The sequence below is a fragment of the Vidua chalybeata genome, chromosome 3 (assembly GCF_026979565.1).
Source record: "Vidua chalybeata isolate OUT-0048 chromosome 3, bVidCha1 merged haplotype, whole genome shotgun sequence".
In the NCBI taxonomy this organism is placed as follows: Eukaryota; Metazoa; Chordata; class Aves; order Passeriformes; family Viduidae; genus Vidua; species Vidua chalybeata.
Window position 1 is genome coordinate 4364391 of NC_071532.1, and position 25610 is coordinate 4390000.

General features: G+C 38.1%; 1 protein-coding gene across 11 annotated transcripts in view; it reads right to left on the minus strand.

Annotated features, from left to right (window-relative positions):
• Positions 1 to 25610, minus strand: part of WDPCP (WD repeat containing planar cell polarity effector) — a 148313-nt gene that overhangs the window by 100826 nt on the left and 21877 nt on the right. For 10 of the 11 annotated variants that reach the window (XR_008430257.1, XM_053939605.1, XM_053939606.1 and 7 more), the window contains exon 3: positions 1406 to 1490. Coding sequence is in view for 10 of the 11 variants with exons in the window: in XM_053939605.1 (XP_053795580.1) it covers positions 1406 to 1466 (61 nt within the window). In the remaining variant the exon portion in view is untranslated. Of the gene's footprint in view, positions 1 to 1405; positions 1491 to 14110; positions 14246 to 25610 lie in introns of all 11 variants that reach the window. The other variant, XM_053939604.1, reaches the window with a different exon arrangement.

A 25610-nucleotide genomic window follows, 5' to 3' on the forward strand; every position in this document is an offset into this window, starting at 1 on the left:
CTTGGAATAACTTAAAAATGTTTTCTGATGACTGACACAGCTGAGCTGAAGACAATGGGTTTTAGTTTTTTTCTAAGATTCATGAACTCATAAAGCTGCTCTTTCAAAGGATCCAATACTCTTAATCTTAATCTAATCTACTCTTAATCTAATTATTGGAAAGATCCAATACTCTTAATCTACAGGTATTATCATCTAGCTGGTTCCTGTGACATAGAAATCTGGATATTTCAGCTGCAAAGGATTGCAACCCCACCAGTCAGTTCCTGATGTGGCTGACAGGTGAACACTTAGGGGTGCCATGGCAAGCTCCACTGGGCATATCTAAGTACAGCATTATGTTCCATTGTTTTAAAATAATTTGTTTTTCACTGCATCCCTGTCCTCCTAAAGTCAGACAGGCATTTTCCATGGGGAGAAATTCCTTACATGGAAAAAAAATGTGGGAAGGCACTGAAAAGGCAGGCAGGTTTTAAACCAGGACATCATCCTCCCTTCTGCCTCAGAATTTTTGAATGAGGTACCTAGGCAGTGAATAAATGGAAGCAAGAAGGTCAAAAGTGGAAAATAGGCACAGTATCCCACAGCAGAGCTTTAATTACAATAAATCACAACTGTGTTTTTACTTAAACCATCAGATTTTTCTATGGAGAAAATGTGTACATTTCTCCATTAAAAGTACAGCTTTTGAGTTTTTGATGTTATTGTTGTCAAAGAACAGCTCTCACACAAAGATGGGATGTCAAGGCACACCGAGTCAGTATTTGAGTAACAACATTCAGCTGAATATCAATTGATTATTCAAAAGAATATTTCTATAAAATTATTGTACAGTACAATTGACATGATGTGTCATAAATAATATTTTTATATGGTCCACTTATAAAACAGTGGGGTTTTTTTAGAGTTATATTTTAGGAATAGGAAGATAAGATGACTGAAGGTAATGTATACTTGACTAGGATTTAGTCATATGTCTTTTGGAACAATCAATTAATAAGCCAAATGTATCCTTGTAAATATGAAATTTCAAGTAATCATGTAAAATACCCAGAACATGCAGTTATCTTTTATTTTCACATTGAGTACCAATGCCTCTGCAGTTCACTTGACTGTGGATCATTCACCCAAACTACTCAATAAACTGAACCTCACAGTCAAGTAGGCCACAGGAAGGGAAATATATCCAATCAAATACAATCTTAATATTTTTTACTTGAAAGGATGCTCCAGTTCCATGACAAGGAAAGCAAAGAAACTGACCAAATTCAAACACTGAATTGCTACTAATTTTCTTTCTCCTAAGTATAAAAAACCACTTCATTTGCGTATTCAGAATTTTGTATTAGTTTAATAGCCATCAACAAGCTTTGATGATTTGTTTTAGTAACAGATAACAGCTTACCTCTAATATGTAAGTTGGTCTTCAAAGACCACAGAAACATCTCCGTCAGGCAGAAGGACATCTTGTGATATATGGAGCCTTAGCACTAGCAAAAGAAGGAAAGGAACTGCATGAGCCCATTTTTTACCCTCCATCACCATTGAAATGGCAAGTATTTTGGAATCTAAGTGCTGGAAGAACCTAGCACTGATGATATTTTGTTACATGTAAGCTATAGTTTTAAATTGCAATTAAAGTGAACAATGCTTGGGAAAGAATAGGATAAGTAACATAATATACACATACACATCAAACACAGAGAGAAAGCAACAATTCTTAAATGTACAACTGCTCTCACTAAAGCAAATAACTTTATGCTTGATTCTTCTAATATACATTATTATCTATTTTTTACTGTATGGTTATTACCTTGACATATGCAAAACTGAATCCACTACTTAAATATGTGGTTTAAATATGAGAATTTGACCTTTGGGCCAAATTTTTTAAACTCTGTACATTGAGACATGTCAATATAGTCAAGAAACAGTTTTGAACACAGTATTTGCAGGCATTAGTTGTAGTGTCAAAACAAATTATGTCTTCCTAAATGAAAAAAACCCAAAACCAAAAGAGTATATCAATTAGAACTGACAAAACAACAGATATGAAGCATATAGAATGTGTTGATGCATTATGTACGTTGTTATTAAAAGCTTGCTAAGTTTCTTTGAACAATCCCTCTGAATGTTCCCAGTGGAGGACATGTTGTGTTTCAAAGGAGCATAGGGAATTTTAGATAATGAATCACTTAGATAATGAATCAATTTAGATAATAATTGCAGATTTTTTATCACATAGAGTATCAGACCTTTATGTCAAGAGTGCTACGATGAAAAATGTGTGCAAGGATCTCAGGTAGCACCAAGGAACCTGGGAGACCTTGAGCTATTATCACTCAAGCTAATATTTATGTTTGAAGAACTGCCTAATCCACTGAAATAGCACCAAGTGGAAATAGCATTTTCTTTCCACTGATCCCCAAATGTACAAAAAGTCTTGCTGACTTAGTAAACCCCATAGTTCTGTCAAAAAAAACCACACAAAAACAAACCAGCAAAACCAAACAAAAAGCTTACAACACACCTAGTAAAAGGAATATACCTTCCTATATACACACCTAGTAAAAGGAATATACCTTCATCTTAGGTGAGAATGAGGTTTGGAAAAATTGCAGGATTAGGAGCATGGTGGTCTGTTGAGCATGAGAACCATTTTTGGTATAAATACAGATGAGGGCAGCCCCTCTTTTAGTATGTGGACTAAAGTAAAAGGAGATTGTACAATATAATTTTATCTGTTTTCTCGTTTTTTACTTACATGAGCAAGTGAAACAAAACTTGCATTCCCCAGGGCCAATAGATCCTAGAGTAGAATCTCTCCCTAATAGGAAGTCATCATTTTGAGTGAGCTGCTCAAAATGCTATCATGGCTTGACTAAAACAAAACCCAGACACCTTCAAGTGGCAGATGATCTGTGGAGCAGGAGAGAAGGGACATCTGCCCCAAAGCAAGGTGTGCTGGGGTGACCCTGGCTGGACACCAGGAGCCCACCAAAGCTGCTCTCTCTGCTCTGCTCAGCAGGACAGGAGAGAAAAACTAGAATTAAAGGCTGTGAGGTGAGATTAGAGTAGGGAGAGATCACTGACTGTCTGCCATCATGAGCAAAACAGATTTGACTTGGGGGAATCAGCTTAATTTAATACCAAACAAGATAATGAGAAATAAAATAAAATCTTCCCCCCACTACCAAAATCTTGCTGCACAAATTCAAAACACAAGGTAAGACTAGAAGATTTTGGCATGACAGATAATCTAAGATAAAACACCCAAATTATTCCAAAGCCCTTGTACATAGGCTCCATGCACACTTCTAGTTGTGTCCTCCTATTGAATAGCAAGCCATCCCATAATGCTTTCATGCTGCTGAGTGCCTTCCCAGCTGACAGGTCAGGAAAGAATTTCAAGTCCTTTTTTTTTCTTGCCAGACACATAGAGGGAACTTGCCAAAAAGCAGAAGCAAGTTTTCAAATGGGCACTAAACACTCAGTGTCCAAGATGCATACTTTTAAGAAATTTGTCCTCAAAAATGTGAAAAAAAGAAATTTTGTAAGAAAATGTTAAAAACCCAGACTTCTAAAGAACACTCTTTCATTCCTACATATGGAATAATGAAGACGAAGCAAAATTCTCCTTGTACCTAAAAAGGGAGAAGAGATTTGTCAATTACCAGAATTTTGAGAGTTTAGATTTTTTTCTTCTCCTTTTCCTTGGACTCTGAACACTCACTAACCAGCTAATTATTGGAATGCTTGTTACTGTTGTGCCAGTGAAAATGGACAACTGCCCAAACATACTGTTCCTGTCTAACAAACTCTAATCTGAAATACCTTCTGATTAGTTACATTCTACAGTAGAAGTAAAAAAAAAAAAAAAAAAAGAGAGAAAATTTGCTTCTGTAAAAAAATATGGCATTATCAACTCTGAGTACTTTTTTCAGAGGAATTATCCTTTCTTGTTCCCTTTGAAGGAATACATGCCAGCTTTCAGAGTTATGCAACTATATCTCAGCATTTCCCACATCATTATATTCCAGCACAATGGGGATGAGGATGATGACGACAAAGTGATCTTTTTGTATTTGAAAAATGCCTCTCAGAATTTACAATATTCCTTTTGCTCCATGGGCTCGACCCTGCTATAGCCAAGAAGGTAGGTGTGAAAACACAAAAATTCCTCCCATTGAGCTTGAAGCACTCTATCCCTCCCCCTTTAAAACTGATTAGAATTTAGAAAAAAATGGGTTGAAATAACTCTCCTCTTAAGGTAAAAGTGGCATTCAGCTTAACAGCTGGTTCTTTTTCTGGCTCACACATTTACTGTCTAGTTTCACAATGTCACCACAAACAACAGGGATAGTGGTTAGTAGTTGCAAAAGCTTACTGACAAATGGAAATGTTTTGCAATGGTCAGCCTGTGCCAGTATCTGTGTGAGGATTGTTTTGTTTAAAAAAAACCCTTCAGTTTGGTAATTATTCATGCAGAAAATAATTGCCCTGCCACTTTGTAACATCAACAAATTCTGAAATTGATATCAAGAGTCCTCTCTGACACCTCCAATATAGGTTCTGTCATGACCAATAATTAGGAACTATGCACTGCCTGAGTGATCCAGGGCACTGGTGCTGCATTTCCTCTTTCCATAGTCACCTGGGGGAATGGGGTACATGTGAAAGGCAGAGCTCAGCTCCCAAGGTGAGTGCATCCCAAAACATCTCTGAAAACATACTAGGAGCAACCTAGTGATGCCTCAGGTTTTAGCTTTTCTATTTTTCAGTTTCTGTGCTGCTTTATTGTGTGGGTCTGGGCTTCATATGAGGGGATGGTGAGCTCTCTTCACAGAGCAGGGAGACAAAACAATTCCTTCTCCAGCTGGGCACCAAGGACAAATGATCCAGATCTCAGGCCCAAGAGCAGAAACAACATGGGCTGAAGAGAGAAAAACAAGAAGGATGGGACTTCATGGGCCAAAGCTGTAATTGAACAATTAGCTCCAATATGCCAATGAACCAAAACTTACAAAAATTTGAGACCACATGACTGGTCACCCATTTTGTGACCATTCTGGGTTCACCTGGGGTGTAGCCCTGGCTGGGCTCTTGTGCTGCCCAAAGTGGATCTTTTGAGGCCTTCTAATAAATCCCTTCTTTATTCTTTAGCTCCATCTAGCCTCTCTTCTAGGTCAGCCTTCACAAGGCATCACTTGAGCTCGAGAATGGGAGATGCTGACTACAACAGACCATCTGAACTTGGCAGTTCGCGTGCCAGAAGCACGGCTCAGTGGGACAACACTATCCAAAGTGTCCCTAGAAGAGTAAACCCTGTAGCTGCCATGATGCAGGGCAGCCTGTGATGACCATCTGCCTATTCCATGGAAGGTGGGCCCAGGAACATTCTCCCAGAAAGCCAGCATTCCTAATGAAAGAGAAGTAAACAAGGGGGATCCCCCCCAAAATATTGATGTCGTTTGGGGCACACTCCTAGGAGTGGAAGCAAGGTAAAATACAAAGTCAGTCAGGAGCAGGTCCCTCTATGCCATGGCAAAGTCACAAAACTGCTGCAATGGCACCCATACATGTACTAGATGAGGTGCTTTGGATATAGGGTCAGGCAGAGGTTATAGGACAAAATGCCCAAATAAAAGAAAACACTGCAGAATCCATTCTCACTACTTACATGTCATCAGATTTTCTTGGCAAGTAATACAATACCAGAAATTATTTTATAAAAATAAAGGCTGTAGTCACAGGCTACCCTTTCGTGTTTTCCTACTCCATGGAAATTCACAATCACAGAATATCCTGAGCGGGGAGGACCCACAAGGATCGCTGAAGCCCAGCTCCTGGCCCGGCATGATTCTTGAACTCTGGCCAGCTGGTGAGCCTGTTCCAGTGACCAACCACCCTCTGGGTGAAAAACCTTTTCCTAATATCCAAGAAAAACCTCCCCTGACACAGCTTCAGGCCATTCCCTCAGGTCCTGTCACCACAGAGAAGAGATCAGTGCCTGCTCCTCCTCTTCCCCTCAGGAGGACATTGAAGACCCTTGTTGAGGTCTCCTCTAGGCTGAACAGAGCAAGTGCCCTCAGCCACTCCTCACACAGCTTCCCCTCCAGACCTTTCACCTCCTCGTGGCCTCCCTTGGACACTCTCTAATACCTTCATGGCTTTTTTATGTTGTGGTGTCCAAAGCTGCCCCCAGCACTCGAGGTGAGGCTGCCCCAGTGCAGAGCAGAGCAGGACAATCCCCTCCCTTGCCCAGCTGGGGATGCTGTCCCTGATGCCCCCCAGGACACGGGTGGCCCTCCTGGCTGCCAGGGCACTGCTGGCTCATGTTCAACTTGCCATGGACCAGGATCCCCAGGTCCCTTTCCATGGCACTGCTCTCCAGGCTCTCATTCCCCAGTCTCTACATCCAGGGCTGCACCATCCCAGGTGCAGATTCTGGATTGCTTTACTCTTCCATGGGTCTAATTTTTTTCAGAGAAATGGAAAATGTTATAGGTGCAATGAACTCTAATGCACAAAAATACATATTTTTTCATTTGATTTTGGATTGATTATACAATAGCTCTGCTAGCTGTAGATGCCAGAGCAGATTACCCTCAATCTTACTTCTGTCTCCCTTCCTCCACCTTGCAAAGGTTAACATCCAATTTCTGGCCCTGCTACAGCTCACTCACAATGGCTAATTTTTAACTTCGACACCTAATGCTCAACAAACCAGGTAAGTCATCAAGTCATCCTAGAAAACTCTATTTCTGTGAAATAATATTTGGAGTAGAGATCACTGCCAGTTTTTTCTTCCTCTTCGTGACCAATTTGTCCTTCACCAAGGAGAGAAACTCCCTGCAGCACAAGTATGATTCAAAAATGTAGTATTTGACTCTGAAAGTTAAAGTTTAGATTGAACTACCTACATTAGATCAGTAGCTACTTGATGTATGCTTTATGTTGATACAACAATTTCTTTGTGCAAAACACATAAAATAAAATTTTAGACATACTATCTTTTACATTTTTAGCTACATCAACTTAAAATTTAGTGTACTTATTCATTTAAAAATAGACCAGTTAAATTTTTTCTCTATCATGTTCTCACAGATAAAAAATGCAAAATATTCTCCCAATCTTACAAGACAGGCTTCATCCTTTTATAGCTGTATGAAGCCACAGCTTGTTTGATATATAATAAAACACATACTGAAATGAAGTTAGTAAAATCATGAGAATTTGTAAAACTTCATTTTGTAGTCTGGCATTAAGTAGAAACAATCCAGATTCTTTCTTCACAGCTACAAGTTTTTACTTTACTTTTTGACCAAGTGTCAGCAGCACAGCAATTACAAGAAAATGCTTAATTTATACACATATATTGATAGTTTTAATTTGGTTTCTTAAGAAAGATGCTTGTGTCTGTGTGTCTGTCTAACCTTTTCAAATTTTTAATCCATTGATCTAAATTAGCTAGAAGTAATCTGATTTGTTTTCTCACAAAATAAATTGTCAAAACTTCCTGAAAATGCTGACCCAATCTGCAGGTGGGCACAAGGAAAGACTCTGTGCACCAGAAGTGAGGAACACACAGGGACAGCTCAGGCTGTGATTGCTTTTCTATAGATCTATCCCAGCTGGGGAATGGTGCTGTGTGCCCAGCTGGATGACCTAGCAAAGCTCTCATCTCTGACACTGGCCCACGTGCCTAGAGCAGAGCATGAGATGGGCACATGTGAACAGTCCCTTGCCCCTGTGTGGAAATCTACAAACTACAGGAGTCCAATCAGGTTGTAAGGCCTTGGCTCAGTGGCCCCATTGGTAAGATTAACTCCGAATTTTTAGTCGCACCACTTTTAAACTTCACAAATGTTTGGATGTAAGGCACTGTGGAAATAGCAGAGTGACACAATTTTAGTTAGGTTAGAAGTTAAATGGGTGCAAAGATGGCATTCTGATCTACCCTCCCTTCTTTGGATTTCAGGGACAGTAACTCTGCCACCTATGCAGGAAATAAGCTATTGGGACTGCACTCGTAAATGTTTTGTTCATTTAACTGCAGAAACTTGGGTTTATTTTCTGGTAAGTAGAGGTTCCAGTCTCCATCTTTCACATTGCAATGGCAAAGCCTGAGATGTGTGTACCATCACTGTAACTCTGCAGTGCCTTACAAACTGCCCCTGGGTTGGAGCTTCATTTCCAGTGAGACTCTGGTTAAGCACAACAGTGAATGCTGCTCTGTCACTCCTGATCAGATCAAAAGCACTGTGGCTACACAGAGCAAAAGCCTGACCTGACCAACAAACACAAATTTGAATCAAAGGGGCTATGAATCCATTCTGTAATGGCAAGGTGGCTTTGGTAGTCCCCACTCTTACACTGTGTTGGCTCCCTGATAGCTCTGCTCCCACTGCACCTTCCCCTGCACAAGCAGGCTTGGGCTCCTCTTCCTTTTCCTCCCTTTCTCTTAGATGCTTGTTGAGGTCCAACCCCTCACCTGCAGCTATTTCCTTCTGAGCCTAGGCCAGTCCCTTCTCACAATTACTGCTCCTAGCACTGAAACTCCTGGCTTCATTCTCATATTCATTTACTTCTCCTTTAAATCCCTTTTCCACTGAGAAAAGAGCTGTAGATTTTGTTGTATAAATGAAAATCAGATCCCTGTCACTAAGACAAACCTCTGATTTCAAGAAGTAGAAAAACAGGCATGCTTCTATAAATCTATTCAGTGCATAATAATTCATATTACAATATTGGTTTAAGAATATTTGCAACAAACACAAATAGAAAGCTGATCAATCATCATACATCTGAATCTCTAGGCAAATATTTACTGTTGCTACGTTTTTCCTCTTCAGACCCTAATGATTCAGAATATTTTTGCCAAGCACATGAATGAAGCAAATTCTTTTACTTATTCTAACTTCCTCAATCTAAATAGGAAAACTATTTTGTAGATGGGTGAACAACACACAGGAGCACTCTGTCAAAATACACACTGAAACTTCTATTGTAAGAAAGGCCTAAGTAAGGCTTGCAGAATAATCATGGAAAGGAAATACATTATCTGATAACTCAAGAATTCTGGCATGAAAATTATACATTGCAAATTTATTCCCATATGCTGTAAAGTTGTATCATGTTCCATTAAGTTATTTTTTGTGAGGTTTGTTTTATTGTTTTTGGAATCTGAAAATAATCCTCTTTTTTGCAACATCATTTACTGAGTTTTCATACTTTAATATATTTGCATATTTAACTATAAGATATACATATAGCTCCTTAAGAACATTATTTGACACAAAGTAAGAACGCTGAAAATCTGTAAATGCTCTAAAAAATGTTCTGTAAAACAGAACAAACATTTTATTTCCAGCTGATATCAATTATTTCTTGTACAATTAATTGGGCAAAAAGGCACATGGGCCATTATTCAGAATGGGAATTGTTGGCTTAGACAGCTCTCCAGTTCGTCCTCTGAGCTCTGAACTAAAAACTCTGTCTGCTAGATAGAGGGTGCTGAAGTTCAAGGACACGTGCAAAAATACTACAGAAAATCTATACGGGGTAACTTGTTGCCACCAAATTGATTGTTCACATGTCAAAACCGAGGCCCGGTTTTTGCTGAGCTATCGCTCAAGTAGAAGATGACAGGATCAGAAAGTGAATTCTGCCACACTGCTGTGGCTCCTGCCTTCAGAAACACACTTCCAATCCACATTATTGGTCGTCTCTTTCGAAAGGCAGCTATTGATTAACTGAACAGATAATAAGATTAACAACGGTGAAGCAGAATTAATTTGAGGGAGGTAATGCCATTTGTCAAGAAGACACTTAAGTTTATGTATCAGCCACACCTCTGACAACCTTAATGAAGCTAAGAAGCGTTCTCCAATTGATACTGCAGGCAAGTATTACAATCTGTAACAACTCTCAGACGGAGTGGGTGTGAAAAGTTAAGAAGGCCACAGAAAATAGATATAATTGACCTGGGTTTTTACTTCACAGAGTGAAAAGTTCATATACACATTTTGATAAAGACCCTGAAGGCCTTTATATAAACCAGATAGTAGATAAGTGATCCAAACTACAGATATCCAGTGCTGACACGACATAAGGCAATTACAGAAGTACTAAATGTCAAGCTGCTTTACTACATTCTTTTAGATAGTGATTGCTGTTGTAAATAACCCAATTTTTCAATACTAAAGGTCAGTAGGTCATAAAATTTTGTAGCAGTGTTTTCTTATCACCAGCCAAAGGAGAAGAAAACAAAATCTCTCTTTTTAAGCTAAGCAGAAAGAAGGTGGAAGGGCCTACAAATAATCCAAGCACAGAAAAAGTCCTTGCTCCTACCATTGTGGCAATTCCTGTTTGCAAGGAAGTTTATACTGGCAGGTCTTTGAACTTAGAACACTAGTTCTCACTGAAAATGAATGATGGAAATGTGTGGGTTTACAGCAGTGCTGCAGACAGCAGATGTATATTGTTTCCTTCCATTTGTGCCTCCATGCATTGGCATCCTGGTTCATCAGCTGCCTTGCAGCATGGGCTGCAGTGAAATAAACAGAATCAGAACATCAACTAAGTCCAAAGCAATGGCTCCAGTCTGAATTTTAACTATATTTGCACCTAAGCAAATAAGAGTCTTCAATATTTTTATGTACTATTCCAGATCTAGCTATCACACAACTAACCAGATCTGTACAGATGTCAGGTAAAGAGCAGCACTTGGAAATACAGCACAAACAACTATTTCATTTTCCATTTATGAGCTGTACCAACTAATTTCTTGCTGAACTGTACAGCTCTGGCCTTTAACATTTTATACTCTGCAGGTTCACCGAATATGTGCTTCAAGAATTTTCTAAAGAACATTGGTAAACGCATTGATTTAATTTATAAATCTTGCAAATTTTCAAGCTGCCTCTAAAAACCAGAAATGTACTTCTGAGTATATTGTATGAGTTGAATAAATTTACTAGAATAAACGGATTATTTTTAGATCTACAACATCTTTAGATGTTGTTTTTTGCATTCCTTTTTAGAATGTTTTTACATTTAAATAATTTCCAGTAGCTATTTTATGTTGACCTATTTTGTTTAGATGCAGGCAATAAATTAGGCAAGCAATAAATTGAGCTTTACTAATATTTGAAAATCACCTTTGAATAGCCTTTTGCAAGGCTAACTGAGAATCTTGTTTGTGAGCATTTATTTTCAAATGTTTTTTTTTTTTTTTCTGCTATACTTGAATTCTAGTTAATCCAGTGAGACTTGTATCTTGGTTTCTTCAATGTAATATTTAAAAAACTACAATGCCTGTGTGTCAGACTTCCTTTTAAGGAAGATTTGATTGCAAACACAAACAAAAAGCTTTTCTTCTTTTGTACTCCTTTATGATCTTCAAACAAGTTTCTATGAAAAGGACTGTATTTTTTCAATTTTAAGCCATACTCACCTTTGCAGTTAGAAAAAAATTGAAAATTTCATGTTACAATAATTAATTCCTGATTGTAATGTTACAGTATAGTTTATGTTGTGTTCTAATTACGCAGATATGCAAAAGGGAAAATAACTTTGAAGAAAAAATGCATTTGTTTAAGCATTTTCATAATTACAATGAAACTGTTGAGCAGTGGGTTGTATATAAACTAAAATATACACAGATTTTAATACTGAACTATAAACTCTCCTACCACTCTTGAGAAAACCATGGCAGTAAAATAATCAGGCTGTAGCAAATAATCAGTCTGTAGTAAATAATCAGCTAGTTTCAGAAAACTACCTCATTAAAAATGCAAAGATAGGTCCAAAATGGTCAAAAAGCTCAGATCAGCTTCATTCTACCTCTTATGGGAGCCAAGTAAGACCAGCTGTCAGTCAGATCCCTGCAGTTGCCTTTGCCCAATATTTAAAACAGTTTTGGTCTCAAAGCTGTCCTACAACATAATGGCAATAGATTTACTAACTTCCAGCACCATTCCTATACATTTGAGTATCTATAGTAAAGAAAAATCGAGTTTTAGGATCTGCAAAGAGATCACATAGATTATGGATGGCATCCAACACTTTTAAGGAAAACTTTCCTCTTGCTAATAATACTATCACCATGGGATAAATACTGTTAGGTGCCACTTTATAACTAACTTTGTCTGCCTGAAATAGCAGAAAATTACAGTAGATTTATCTGATATACTAAATATTGATACTGATGGAGAGGCAATTTCAACCACCAGCCCCAGTTTCATGTGTGCAAGAGCTCTAAATTCTGGCTGGTAGGAACCAGTAGTTCATCAGAGATTTTATAAAATAATGTAGTGGTGGAAGTCATAAGTATTATGTATTAAATGAAAATTGAAATGTCAAATGGATTTTTTGGCAGCTCTTAATACTTCAGAAACCACCAGCTAGAGTGCAGCATCTTACCAACACATAGTCAAATTATGGGGAGAAATGTGAATTGGTTCCCCCTGTATTTTCAGATAATACTGGTGATATGTTCCCTGGCTTCAGGCTTATTGTCTTACTAATTCAGCTGTATACTGAGGGTGTTTTTTACTGGACAGATTTGAAGGAGACAAAATGCACAGAAATAAAATATGTGTCTCCTAACTATCTTTAGTCATGAGTTAGAGTATCCAGTATATTTATTCATCTATCCTTTTTTTTCACTACAATGTTTATTTGCTGTACTCCCATCATTAACTAATGGATTTATGGTACTTACTGGAAAAAACATATGAAGCAGCTCTTGTTAATTCAAGAAATATTTACTGAAGGAACCAATCCTGTTAAAATTATAAAGCGTAATACCAGAAGGTGTAATTAATTTACAAAAGTATAAGATTAGGTAGACTCCATTTTCAATTAATCAGTCATTGTTACCTGGCTCTAATTTTAAAATACCGGTTGTGAACCCAACCAGTGATTTACAGCAGCTACTCAAGTTTGCTACCAGCAGAAAAATCCAAGTAGCTCATTTTCAAAGAGTTTCTAACTTAAAATTGCATCCTGTTATCATTCAGCTCAGAAGGAAAACTACTACTGGGATTGGTCCAAGCTCCTCGTGGGAGGAGTGTGCACAGCAATATTTTGTTCCAAGGTACAATACCATTCTGATTTGCACAAGGATAGTGCCAAACACATCAGACTGGGACTGAAGTTTGCTGGGCAAACATTACAAACTGTTGCATTACAGATTTCCTCAGTATCTTATATTGTTTTCATAAGTCTCATCTAAAAATGCTTTTGAAAACCTGTCAACAATCACCTTTAAAATGATACAACATAACCTTCAATGCCTAATACCTTCAAAGCACTCACATGCTTCCATTTACCAATGTGTTTATTCAGAAGGTCCAAATTTTGTATAGAAAGAACAGGATATCCAATATCCAGTAATTCACAGTATCCAATAATTCAACCATGCTAAAGAAAGATGTTTTACTTTTGCCCAGTTTCACTCTCAAATTGAAAACAAATTTACATGAGTCAGACAGTACAGGCATTAAAGCAAAAATGTACACCTTTTAACAGATAAAAGGAACATTAATGAGCATCACATAATCTCTTGGAAGAATTAGAATTAAATTAGTTATACAACAATGTATGTCAGCTTCACAAAGCACACTCACTGATGCTGAAATTCACATTACTTAAATATATATGCAAATACTAAATTCCCAAGTTGTTAATGAATATGACATCAGGAAGTTTCACCCATTTTAATTCCATGTGTTCTTGCAATGTAAACATTGCCTTTTGAGAAGAAAGGTCCTCCCAATCTCAGAAAAGATATTGTGCTGTACATGGAAAACTGGAGACAGCAGTTTGAGTAAACAGCCCTTTGAGTAAATATACTACTATGAGCATATCAGCATATACTGGTGCAATATAGATGTGGACATTTATGCCTGAAGGGACATTTGGCTACCCTTTTTAAGGCTTAGGAGGTTATATGGCTCCTAAAGAATCTCCTGAAGAAGGCTTTGATCTCTTTCCTTTCCAAGCTCTGTGCCAGTTCCTCCAGCTGCGTACCAACATTTTAGTTGAGATGGTCTTTGGAAGTTTGGGCAGCTTTCAAAAGCTGTTGGATATCAGAAATCCTTACCTTGAATCAGAAAATTAGTGCAAAGATGTATCAACTTCTCCAGGAGGAGTATTTTCAGAATCACCATCTCCACAGGCTGGCTTTAACAAAGACTTGCAGGTGGCAGATTTCTTTGCTGAGTGCTCGTGACCGTTCCTGGGTACAGAACTGAGATGTAATGCTTTGTGCTATGCTCCACTTTTGAATTTTAATGGATTTTATTCAATCAGACTTAGGAACTGATTCCATAACAGCAGAATTTTCTTTTAGAAATCTTTTTATTTCTATTCTCCTTCACTAACCTTGCACCAATGTCCTGGGTCAGAAGTGCAGGTTTTAAATTTGTATTCCTAGGACAAATGGCCATAAATCCTGTTCCCTACTCTGCTGCCTGCACATTCTTACAGCAGAGAGACAGCATTTTTAAGTTTGCTACTGAATGAGGAATCATGATGATTCTAGAGAAAAAAAACCCCAACTGTATTGCACTGAAGAGTTTTATTTTTAAATCTTTACTAGCAATGGCAGAAATTTGCAAACTGCATCTATTTTACTATTCTTGCTGCAAATATATGCAGTGGAGTTATAATGAATGAATGTATTTCTAAACAAGGCAGTAATAATGTGGCAAGTGCTATAATGTACAGATGCTCATCTCTGTCATTTATTAGATAAGTGACCAGCCCATTTTTCACTTGCATGGGGTCCATGTATATTTTCTTTTGTTTTTACAGTAACAACTATGAAATGTAATAATTTGGCTGTTTTGAATCATTCCACCCTCTCTCAATCACCTTTAATTATCTGCAACTTAATTCTCTGAATTCAAAGAATAGTGGTTCAGGAAGGAATGCAAATTAAAGAAGAAAATGGATAATTCTAGGAAACATAAAATGTTTCCTTGTTAAATCTACAAATACTTAAAGTTAAGTAAATTTGGTTTCAAGGAAAGAGAGCTCCTCGGTGCAGAAGCACCCTCTAATGGCTGGCTCCTGACTGCTCTGAATCACAACTGGAATAAAAATTTAATAGCTTCCCTAAAAAGCAAGGGAAACTGCTAAGATTAAAAAAAAAAAAAAAAAAAAAAAGTGAATATATGTGTGCACACACATGTTCACATTTCACGTACAGTCTCTGTTGCATATCCTTAACATAGAAAAAGAACATCATGAATCTGACAAACTTTTTTCATTAGAGCCTGTATTTCCTTTTGAAACAATATTCTCCATTTAGTATATAAAATAACTTTTTATCTTCTCCCGGGTTCCAACCAGTCTTCAAAATTTAAAGGCAAACAGAAACTGAATTTCCTCTCTTATTTCAATTAACTTTTACAAAAGAAAAAAAAAACAATTGGCTTTAAGAAAAATGCTATACTAAGTCTAAATCTTAAAATAATTTGTGCTAGAAGGAACGTGGAAGTCAGTGGGTCCAATCCCCTGCACAAGTTGGCCAGCTCTGAAGTTGCATCCCAATAGTAAAATACTATCTAAGAAAATAAAAAATCCTTTTGGTGCTAAAGCTGTACTAGAAGTGAACCATTTCTGCTGTATAAAAATATGCCTTAATAGGTATTTTCCCCTTCTAGTCTATGGTTTTGCAGGGTTTTTTCAATGGAAATATCCAAAATTTGTTCATATAACTGCATTATTTTACCTCCACACTAGAATATGTACTTAGCATACAGCCCTTCATTATTAACTGTTAAGTATAATATCTCAGTGCTCATACAGAGCCAGTGGCAGATAGAGCAGTTAATAACATGAGAGTAATGAGACTAACCAACCAACTTGCTTCTCAACATCACTTTTCAAATCTCTTTGGGCTAAATTTTCAGTGTGGGGAATTAGCCATAGAAATCCCATTAACATTAATGAATGTTCCATGGTTAACTCCCCATGCTCTGTGCTGAAGATTTACCCCTATATCTCTAAAATAAATATGTACAGATGCCAAAATTCTTTTTATAGAGCCTGAAGAAATTAAGGACTCTATTCTCAAATAATTGACTTATGCACATGTATCTTTTCCCCCCATGGATCATCTTCTATATATCAGGATGGGTGTAATGTCTGCATTATTCTCATTGAACAGATTATCCAAAGTGCATGTTTACTGCACAAAGGGTGAGTTCAGTTAATTGCATATTTTACAGAAATAATATATAGATTGAGTTGGATTTTTCTCATCATTAAGCAAACAGTGATTGAACAGCATTCACTGTCATTGAGAACAGCATGTATTTACACTTATATTTCTGAAGATATAAATATTAAGGAAAGTCAATAGTCTGAAAGAATTGGAAATTATCCTATACACCTACCAAAAAACCAAAATACAACTGGGCCACCAGAAGTCTCTGCAAGCAGTGACTGAAGCACTGTGTAAAGATATGGAACAATGTTTATTACCTTGACTATGAAAATATGAAGGTGGGGAGGGCTTCTAGGACCAAAATCATCAGGGGTGGGGGAAATATTAGCATCATTTTTTCTATTCCCATTTGCAAGAATATACTCTTAATATTTTTAAAATATTAATTTAGAAGGTTACTTTCCCAGTTAAGCTCATAATTTCAAGTTCCACTACAGCTTTTTAAAAAAAGTGCCAAAACAACTGCTTCAAATCATATTCACTTGCTAAAATTTGGAATAAATCTTCAGTAACACTCTTTTCATACATAAAAGATTTACCTTGCCTCCCTTAAAATGACTCTTCTTGGAGATCAGACTGGAATACATGAGGTATAATACCTAATTTTCTGCATCTGTCCTGGAAAGAGTGACAGTGTGTTGATGTTACCACTATAATCTCAAAGAGGAGAATCTACTTCCTCTCTGAATACAGAACCAAAAAATCATTTACATGGAGCCTGTGCAAGTTGTTTTATCTGAAAATAATATACCAGCTAAATTAAGATAGAGAAAACCCCCTGAAATTATCCAGTGAAACCATATTTGAGAAAACTCACTCAGAAAAAAGTATAATTCTTCTGGTTATACCTGGAGCTGAAGATGGCACATTTAGATAGAAATTCATTTAGCTTATGAGCAGACTCTTGAAATCATTTCTAGATCAAAGATTAAATATATAGTCCTCCTAAGAATATCAAACTATGTGACCATAAACCAATCCTCTTTCAATAGCAACCCATTTAGAAAGATTCCCCCTTTCCATTGAAAGGTCTTTCATACAAGTCTTTCATAGCCAAGATAAAAAAGGGAATTTTCCTGGTAGCATTCTTCACAAAAATGCTTTCAGCTAGAACTGGGAAATCTGGAATGAGGTAAGGTCAGACTGGTGGGGGTGGGGAGGAGAATCAGTCATGTAAACAGGTTTTATATTGCATTTATTACAAACTCCCTTCATTTTCAGTTGCTTCTTTGGAAATTAGCACAACCATGACTGGATTAATTCTCTGTGGGTTTCCCTCTGTACTGTTATTGAGCAGTCATGGGAAAACTCAGCCAAATGAGTATGGCTCTAGTGAAGCCATACATCTATGAGGAAGGGCAATCACCAGAACACAGGGTTTGTCTAAAAAAAGACATTCAAACAGATAGGGCACTTAAACTGACCTCCCTGAAGTGATGTCCTCATACTTTAATTGAGCTAAATTTTTGATGTTTTATGTCACTGTAAATGAAAAGGAATCATTTTATAGAGCATGTTTATTGGTTTCCTGGTTTTACAGACACGTTCCTACCTACTCTTCAGGCAGCCTGTCACTCACTGCACTGCTTCACATCTGAGCAGGGGTCTTGCATCCATACCTGTGCACCCTCCAAGACTATGTAGACCTGCTGAAACCTCTCTTTAAAGACAACCAGGAATGTGTCTTTTCAGTGCTAAGAGAAACACAGACATTAGAGGAGCCACATCATTCTCACACCATCAGCTCATGAGAAAACAAAAGGCAAAGACTTTGGCACGCCTACTGCCACGTCCGGCGTTTCCTTCCCGGTGGTGTTCCCTTTCCACTGCTGCATCCCCACAGAGGGATGCCATCCTGGTAAAGAGCAGCAGCGTTGTCTCAATTTTTTTGTCCAGTGGTTTTTGGAACACAAGTCTTTACCATCTCCTGGAAGCTGCCTTAACATACTGCAGTGTCAAGACACCTTGCACAGGTTTATCCATAGTGACTAAATTGCTGACGTGTTCTCATCTGACCTACTCCTATGGGCAGTATCAGCTGGAGGCTGTAAGTGTATTTGTCCACACCTGATGCTGTCTGCTTGTGGCATTCTATAAAATACTTTTTCCCATGAAGATTTTTGTTGCATAGGGTAATGGGAAAAGGGGAGAGGAAAGGCATTTTTCATTACCCAATATCACTTCACAGTGTTGAGCACTCTATCCATAAGACATCCCCACTGCTGTTGCATTTCACAGCAGCCTCCTCCCTAAAAGCATCAGAAATTTCCACAACAGTCCCAACAGCTGTTTCCCAATATTCAGCTAGTTTGCAACTGAGGGAGCCTTCAGATGGGAATGGCAAAATGCCTGTTGGCACTGCCAGGAACTCCCCTGTCTACCCAACTCACTGGAGTGAGTTCAGAGATGGTCAGGGGCCTACGTTACACTGAATTTTTGCTTCCACCACTGGTCATCCCAGTTGTGCATCATTACACTGCTTCTTCATGTACATCAGCAACCAGCTGATCTATCCCAAAAGCAGTGCTTCACCAAACAAAGCAGCTTCTGATAAATACCCTGGGGAATGAACTACTCTCTTCATCCACCTGCTTCTACTTCTTCAGTAGCTGTATGGCCATAACTTCCAAAGTTTTATGAAATAACAGACCCAAAAACATCTCCCTACAAGACTAAACATGTACAATCTGGTTTCCATTAATGATTATCATGATCTGTGACATATGCTCTGTGCTGCCTTACAGCAATTCAAAATGGAATGGCAAAATTAATGGACGGGGGAGATAAACCATAAATTTTCCAGCTTCATTCCCAATACCAAAATTTCTGCAACTATTACAGGCATTGACATATGAAGAGTTGCACAAACAGGTAAAAAAAAAAAAAACAACTGATCCACAGCATGGAACTGAGTAACACAATATTGCACGATAGGCCCTACCTCCAGGATACCCCGTGGTTAAATTACAAAAGCAGGGAACACAAAATACATCACTCCAGCACGCTGAAGTTATAGAGAGGCATTTCACTTTGACAGAGTCAAGTTGCTCCACATGGAGTAAACAAACTATTCCGGTTCCCCCAAGTGCTCTTCATATCTGACAACACCTTATATGGATCCTTAAGGATCAGGAAGAGCCTGGGATACTGCAATTCCTGCATCAGTACACATCTGAGGACTTTTAAAGGTAGCTCATTACTGTGAAGTCTCACAGCTGTCCTGGCCTTTGTCCTTTCCAAGGATTTCTTCGCGAGATGTGCGATATTGAGAACTACATTCCATATCTGTCAGCCTTCATTCAGGATTGCAAAACACACACCTAAAAAATATTCCATTGCTCGATCACGCTAACACAAGTCACATTAATTAAGAATATGTTTGTGTAATTACATGGGAGAGGTGCTTTGCACAGCAGTTAAAGTGCATGCAACATCTATAATAAGCAACCCTGTGTGTAAGACATTATTACAGTACAGGATTCTTGGTCTGAAAGAAAGAAGTAATTTGAAAATTGATGCCAACTCTTTGGTGTTTTCTAGGTCACATAAATTGTTATTAGGACCTGATACGTTTAAGAAACAAAGCACATTAAATAATATTTTATCTGACTCAATAGGAACAATCATTCTATAGCATTTGCTGAATAAAGTCAAACACATTTCTTCCAACAAGCTAATTAAAAATGTATCATTCACATACAGCAGCCAGATCTGATTGGCTATTGCAAAACTTAGATTTTCTTTAGACCACTTTACCTAAAAGAATAAACATTGATGCAATCAAATTTTCACACCTGAAAGTTATAATGATTACTTTGGTTAGAGCTAACTCTTCTCACAGATGCAATAAGCAGAGTTGCACACACTTTGTGATAAAGATTTGCAGGCTAAAAAAACTGTTAGGAGGACAGCCCAAATGTCCTTAGGGAAGTCAGCTCCCCAGTTAGTGCCCAAACCAGGGAGCAATGTATAGGAATAATGTGCACATGCTCAGCAAATCTATTTTTATGTTTTCTTTTTAATTTTAATATCAAAGTATTCCAAAGCTCAATTATGCTTCATTAGTGAAACTGTGACTATCCCACTTAATTATTTTAATGTCTCAGGATTAGACAAGGAATGCAGAATTTTAGCAAAGCAGACAATGAAGGAAACACACCGAGTGTTCCAAGAAAAAAAAGCTGTATTTCATGTTTTGAGCCAATCAACGATGAGCCACAGATATTGTATTACAGATGATTGCTTTAATCCTAAGGCATTTTAGGGTGTATTTGAAGTAACACAAGGGAAGCTTGTTTTGATATATTCACAATATAAAGCTGCTAGGAGATGGTTCCTAGATTCACACTGTGAGTTAAGTTCTCTCTCCCCCTTTGAAACCAAAAAAGGAAAATACTTGCAAGCAGACTTAAAGTCAAAATAAACCATCAATTTATCACACAGCTCTTTCCTGAGAGATCCTTTTTCCTTCTGCGTATCACAAAACCAGAACTGCAGGCACACTCGCCTTCATCCTGTGCTACAAATCTTTCATTTAAAACTGCTAACTTCTCTGCGCTCATTTCTCTTAAGTTTTTAAGCACCGTTTTCACCTTCACTGCCTTCAGAAACTCCACAGAAGCACAACTTTACACAATGGCACCACCTTGTGTTTCAAACACCAATTCCCAATCATTGTGCTGACCTCAACTTCATGTCTTTCCCTCACAGTGGATGAAAAATAAGCTTATTTCGATACAAACATATCAAATATGGTAAGTAAAAATTTAATATATGATTTTGTAATATAGAAATATATTATACACTATAGCTATTTCTTTCAAACGAGACTCATCTCATTTTCTGCCAGTTTAAATTTGTGTCATTCATACCCAAAATTACCTACACTAAAACCTCTGTGAGCATATTTTTAATTTAGTGCCTGGTTGTTTTTCATATAAAAGAAATGCTTATATCCTGATGGATGAGCTATTTTGGGGTCAAAGTCAATTAAATTGTCTCTAAAGCAGGATTTACCTGCTTGGTTAAATGGAAATCACATATATGTACCTTAAACCATTATCAAAAAATACATAATTCAAAAATATAAGTCTTGAAAAAATGTTTACTGAAAAGATTAAAGGCAGACATTATAGTATTAGTAAAATGTGTCATCCAGTGCCCAGCCTTTTATTGTTATGGGCATATATGATATGATATGATATCTTACTAATCTTACAACTCCACTTAAAATTGTGAATAACTTTGCAAATCTTCATCTGTGTGAACTAAAACACAAGTAAGTCCTCACCAGGCTGACTTTTCTTTTTTGGAAGTGGAAAGTGAAGTAATTTTGCACCAAAAAAAGGTTTGGTTGCTTACATTTTATAGTGTTTATCTTTATCCTTGAAACTCATTCACTACTATACCTAGGGTGGACCTTAAAAAAAAATAATCTGTGATCTTTTCTTAGGAAAAAATAACCATGATGTTCCCAACTGCTCAGTAAAAGAACTCAGTTTTAGTAAATAACATCCACAAAAGTTCAATTTCTACTTAGGATGCTCCCGTCTCTCTTCTCAATGCTGATTTGGCAGTACCAAATCCTTTGAGCCCCCTCTTAAAGGCATTGTGTGCCATGTTCTTCAGGCTCCTCATTTCCAAAAACTTTTTCTAGTCTTTTTTTCTCTCTGAAGAACAGGCTGGGGACAGAGCAATGGTTATCAGGGGTCATGGTTATCAATGGTTATAGTTTTCTGTTCAGCCACTGGAGGTAAAGGAGTGAACAAACTGAAGACTCGGACAAACATCTTTGTCCTTCCTGAATAAAATTGCATTATTCCAAGGCCTAGTCCAATGTACACTGGATTCTGGGATTCAGAATAACCAACTTTTCACAATCTAAACTGTTAATGGTTCTCTTATATCTCATATGCTCCTCCTCACAAACCTAACCCTTGCTTCAGGTGCAGTCCTTTTCCTCATTCTACTCTTCCACCTGCTATTTTCTTCTTCATCTTAATGTAATTCATGTAAAAAAACCAACCAACCACCACCAACAACAAATAAACCCCAGCTATATCTTTTATACTGCTGGCTATACTCTAGTCACATTTGCTCAATATAAATAAAGGCAGAATTTATAAAGGTAAATTTTGTCAAAAAATACCTACATATTTCCTCAGACATTTACAAGGGATTTCACTGCACAGTATTTGAGGCTGCTGATATAATGGTCACACATCCCCCTTGAGACACCAATATCATGGAAACACCAGTTTTCTAGAACCTTCTTGTGCAGGCTTCTGCACAGCTTTTGCCAAAATTTTTTAGCTTTATACCTTCAAGGAGCTCCAGGATTGTGAAGGTTCTGAGAACCTTAAAAAAAAGCTTTAAAAAAAAAACCTTTAAAAAAAACCTTTAAAAAAAGCCAAAGCTGCTGATCTTCCTTCAGCTATGCTGGTACAACTGCTTATAAGGCATGCAAAGGAAAGTGTTCCATTTAAAACCAGTCCAATTCCATGAACCAGCACACCAAGCAACCCTACAAGCAGTTTGCCACTGCAATTATGCTAGTGATGCAAGGACAGAACGAGAGCTGTGTCAGCTGGCAGGGCTGCCAAAAAGATGACTCCTAAAACTGCATTCTCAGGAGAGATATAATGAGAACCTCTGATATGGGCAAGGCTTTTTCAGCTGGAGTCAGCTGGGCCCAACAGCTCCACCAGGAGAGGATACCTCAGAATGTGCCTGGAACAGTCCTGTTTCTCCCCAGCATAACAGAAGAAGTTGAGTGGACAGTGTGACCCAGCAGGTCTGTCTTCTACCAGCTGTTTACCCTGAGACATCTGTACTCATTCCTTCATCATTCCACTCTCCAGCCCCCTGCACTCCAATACCACGGCTATTGCATAAGAGTTGCTGAACAAACACAAGCCTGGCATATTAAAAGTAACCCCAACCAGTCATAGTTTACATTAATATGCCAGACTGTAATCTGGGATGATTCAACTTGTTTTTATAAGCAGCAGAGGCTGGAACAATGAGAGGCATCTTACAGTGACATGTTCCTCACAGATTGAGCCACGCTTGCAGGCTTTGCTCTTCTGTTCTGCTCGTTCTCTGTTCTCCATACGCTCAGGAGGGGAAAAAAACCTTCCCTCTGCCAACTCCTCTGGGAGGACAATCAGCAGCAGCACCTTGGCATGCCCCAAATACCTTGCACTGAGTTATAGGCAGGGGAACAGCAGCTTTTTCTAGTCTTTTTTTCTCTCTGAAGAACAGGCTGGGGACAGAGCAATGGTTATCAGGGGTCATGGTTATCAATGGTTATAGTTTTCTGTTCAGCCACTGGAGGTAAAGGAGTGAACAAACTGAAGACTCTGACAAGCATCTTTGTCCTTTCTGAATAAAATGGGATTGTAGGGAATCTGAAAATTTAAATTCACTGCATTGCTTGGTCACAGCCCTGAAAAATGAGGTATACTGTGTCAGATGAAAATCAAAAGGCAAATTTAGGCACAAATTAACACAAGGCCACAAGATAACTCCATCTCTGTGGACTGAAAGGCCATAAAGGTGACAAATTTTAAACCAAGTTGATGATGATGACAGAGACAATGATGAAGAAAAAGAAGAAGAATGGTATTTTGACAAGCAGATATACTAAAAGATATTAAAGACTGGGCTTCTACAATGAAACCCAGAAGCACAGCAGTCACTACACATCCCATCCCTGCCAGGATGAAGGCCTTTCACATTAGACTACCACTACCCAATTCCTAAAGTAAATATGGAACAGCAGATAAACTGAATACATACTCTTGATCAAATTATCATAATCAGAGAGAACTGCCATTGACTGCATGCAAAATGGAATTGCCTTTGCATGCACGTCAGAGCCATAGCTCCTGTTCAACACAAATTTATTAGATCTGAAGAAGTTTAAAAGTTTTTGAGAACACTTTGTTTGGGTCCTTTATAAGCAGAAAAATCCCAGTTGCACAAACCCTGATTTCTGTGCAGGTAGAGAAATCCTGTACATAAATTCCTTTAAAAATATCTTTGTTTCTGGAGGGAGAACATGAACAGACTTCTAGAACATGAACCAGACTTCTCTGTACAGCCAAGCACTGCAGTACTTAAAGCTTTAAATAGTTTATTCCTTGTCTACATTGCTTTTGAGTGTGAATGCTGAAAGATTGAGGGAAAGGCTAAAGGATACAATTGCTCTAGTTCAGTGTGCCAGTTCCTGAGCAGGGCAGATTATCACCACACAAATGCAATAGCTCAATATCATTTGCACCCCTAATTCTCTTTTCCTTGGCAACAAAGGGGTTCTCACCCTGTTGCAGAATGGCTAAGCTGCTTGTGAAATTGGGATTTCAGAGTCCTGCACTGATGCAAGGTACAGCTCAGTGCCAATGGTGTACTTGCACCAATTTCAGTTTTCCTTCATTTGTCAACTGTACCCTGTGGACCTGCTGAATTGTTCCCAAAGCAGAGGCAGCACAAGAACCACAACAATCATCCCAAGGTAAATTGTCCCAGATCCCTGAGGCACTTTATGCCCCTGTAAGCCCAGTTTAGAAGTAGCAGCATTTGGCATCACTGGCTGATTAACACATACAATCCACCTTAAGGGGAGCCTGAAATTATTGCTGAGAGTTTGATGAATCCATCACGCAGATTGCTTAATGCAGATGGTCACACATGATCCATGCTTTCCATGTAGATTTACATAGAAAACATGAAAGAAATAGTAACAATTCCTTTGCATTCAGAAAGGAGATTTAAGAAAATGAGTTCCTTCTTAAAAAACAAAAAAGCCTGTTAAACTGTCGTGTTGCCTTGCTGTAGCAATTTGTAGCTGTGCCACTTGGTATCCTGTAGAAGGCAAACACTACTGCTGTGTTCCAACACCCACTTTCTCTCAGGGTGAACTGAGATTTTTCTTTGCCAAGCTATGACACAGATGGGAGTCCCAACAACATAAGGCCCTGTCTAATTCAAAGGATCCAAAATAATAAAAAGTTTAAGATAGGAGATACAAACAGCAGCGCTGAAGCATATTATGTGCAAAAGTCTTCCAGGGACTCATGAAAGGAAAGAGTGATTGACTTTGTTTTCAGGCTTTATATGCTGATCAATCAATGCAGTATGACTCAGTGTAAGAGGAGGCTTTGCTGTTAGGCAGAGACAGCAAAAACTAAGGGAAAGGGGACAGTTTTCTGTATAAGCTGTGGCAAAAACCTCTTTTTTCATGCTGGGAAAAAGTCCTGAATCAGAGAGGCTCTTGCTCTGCACTGCTACAGGCCATCAAGTTTTATTCAAGACATTTTTCTTTTCTTCATTTTCAGACTTCACTTTCTTCTCTTTGTACCTCTCA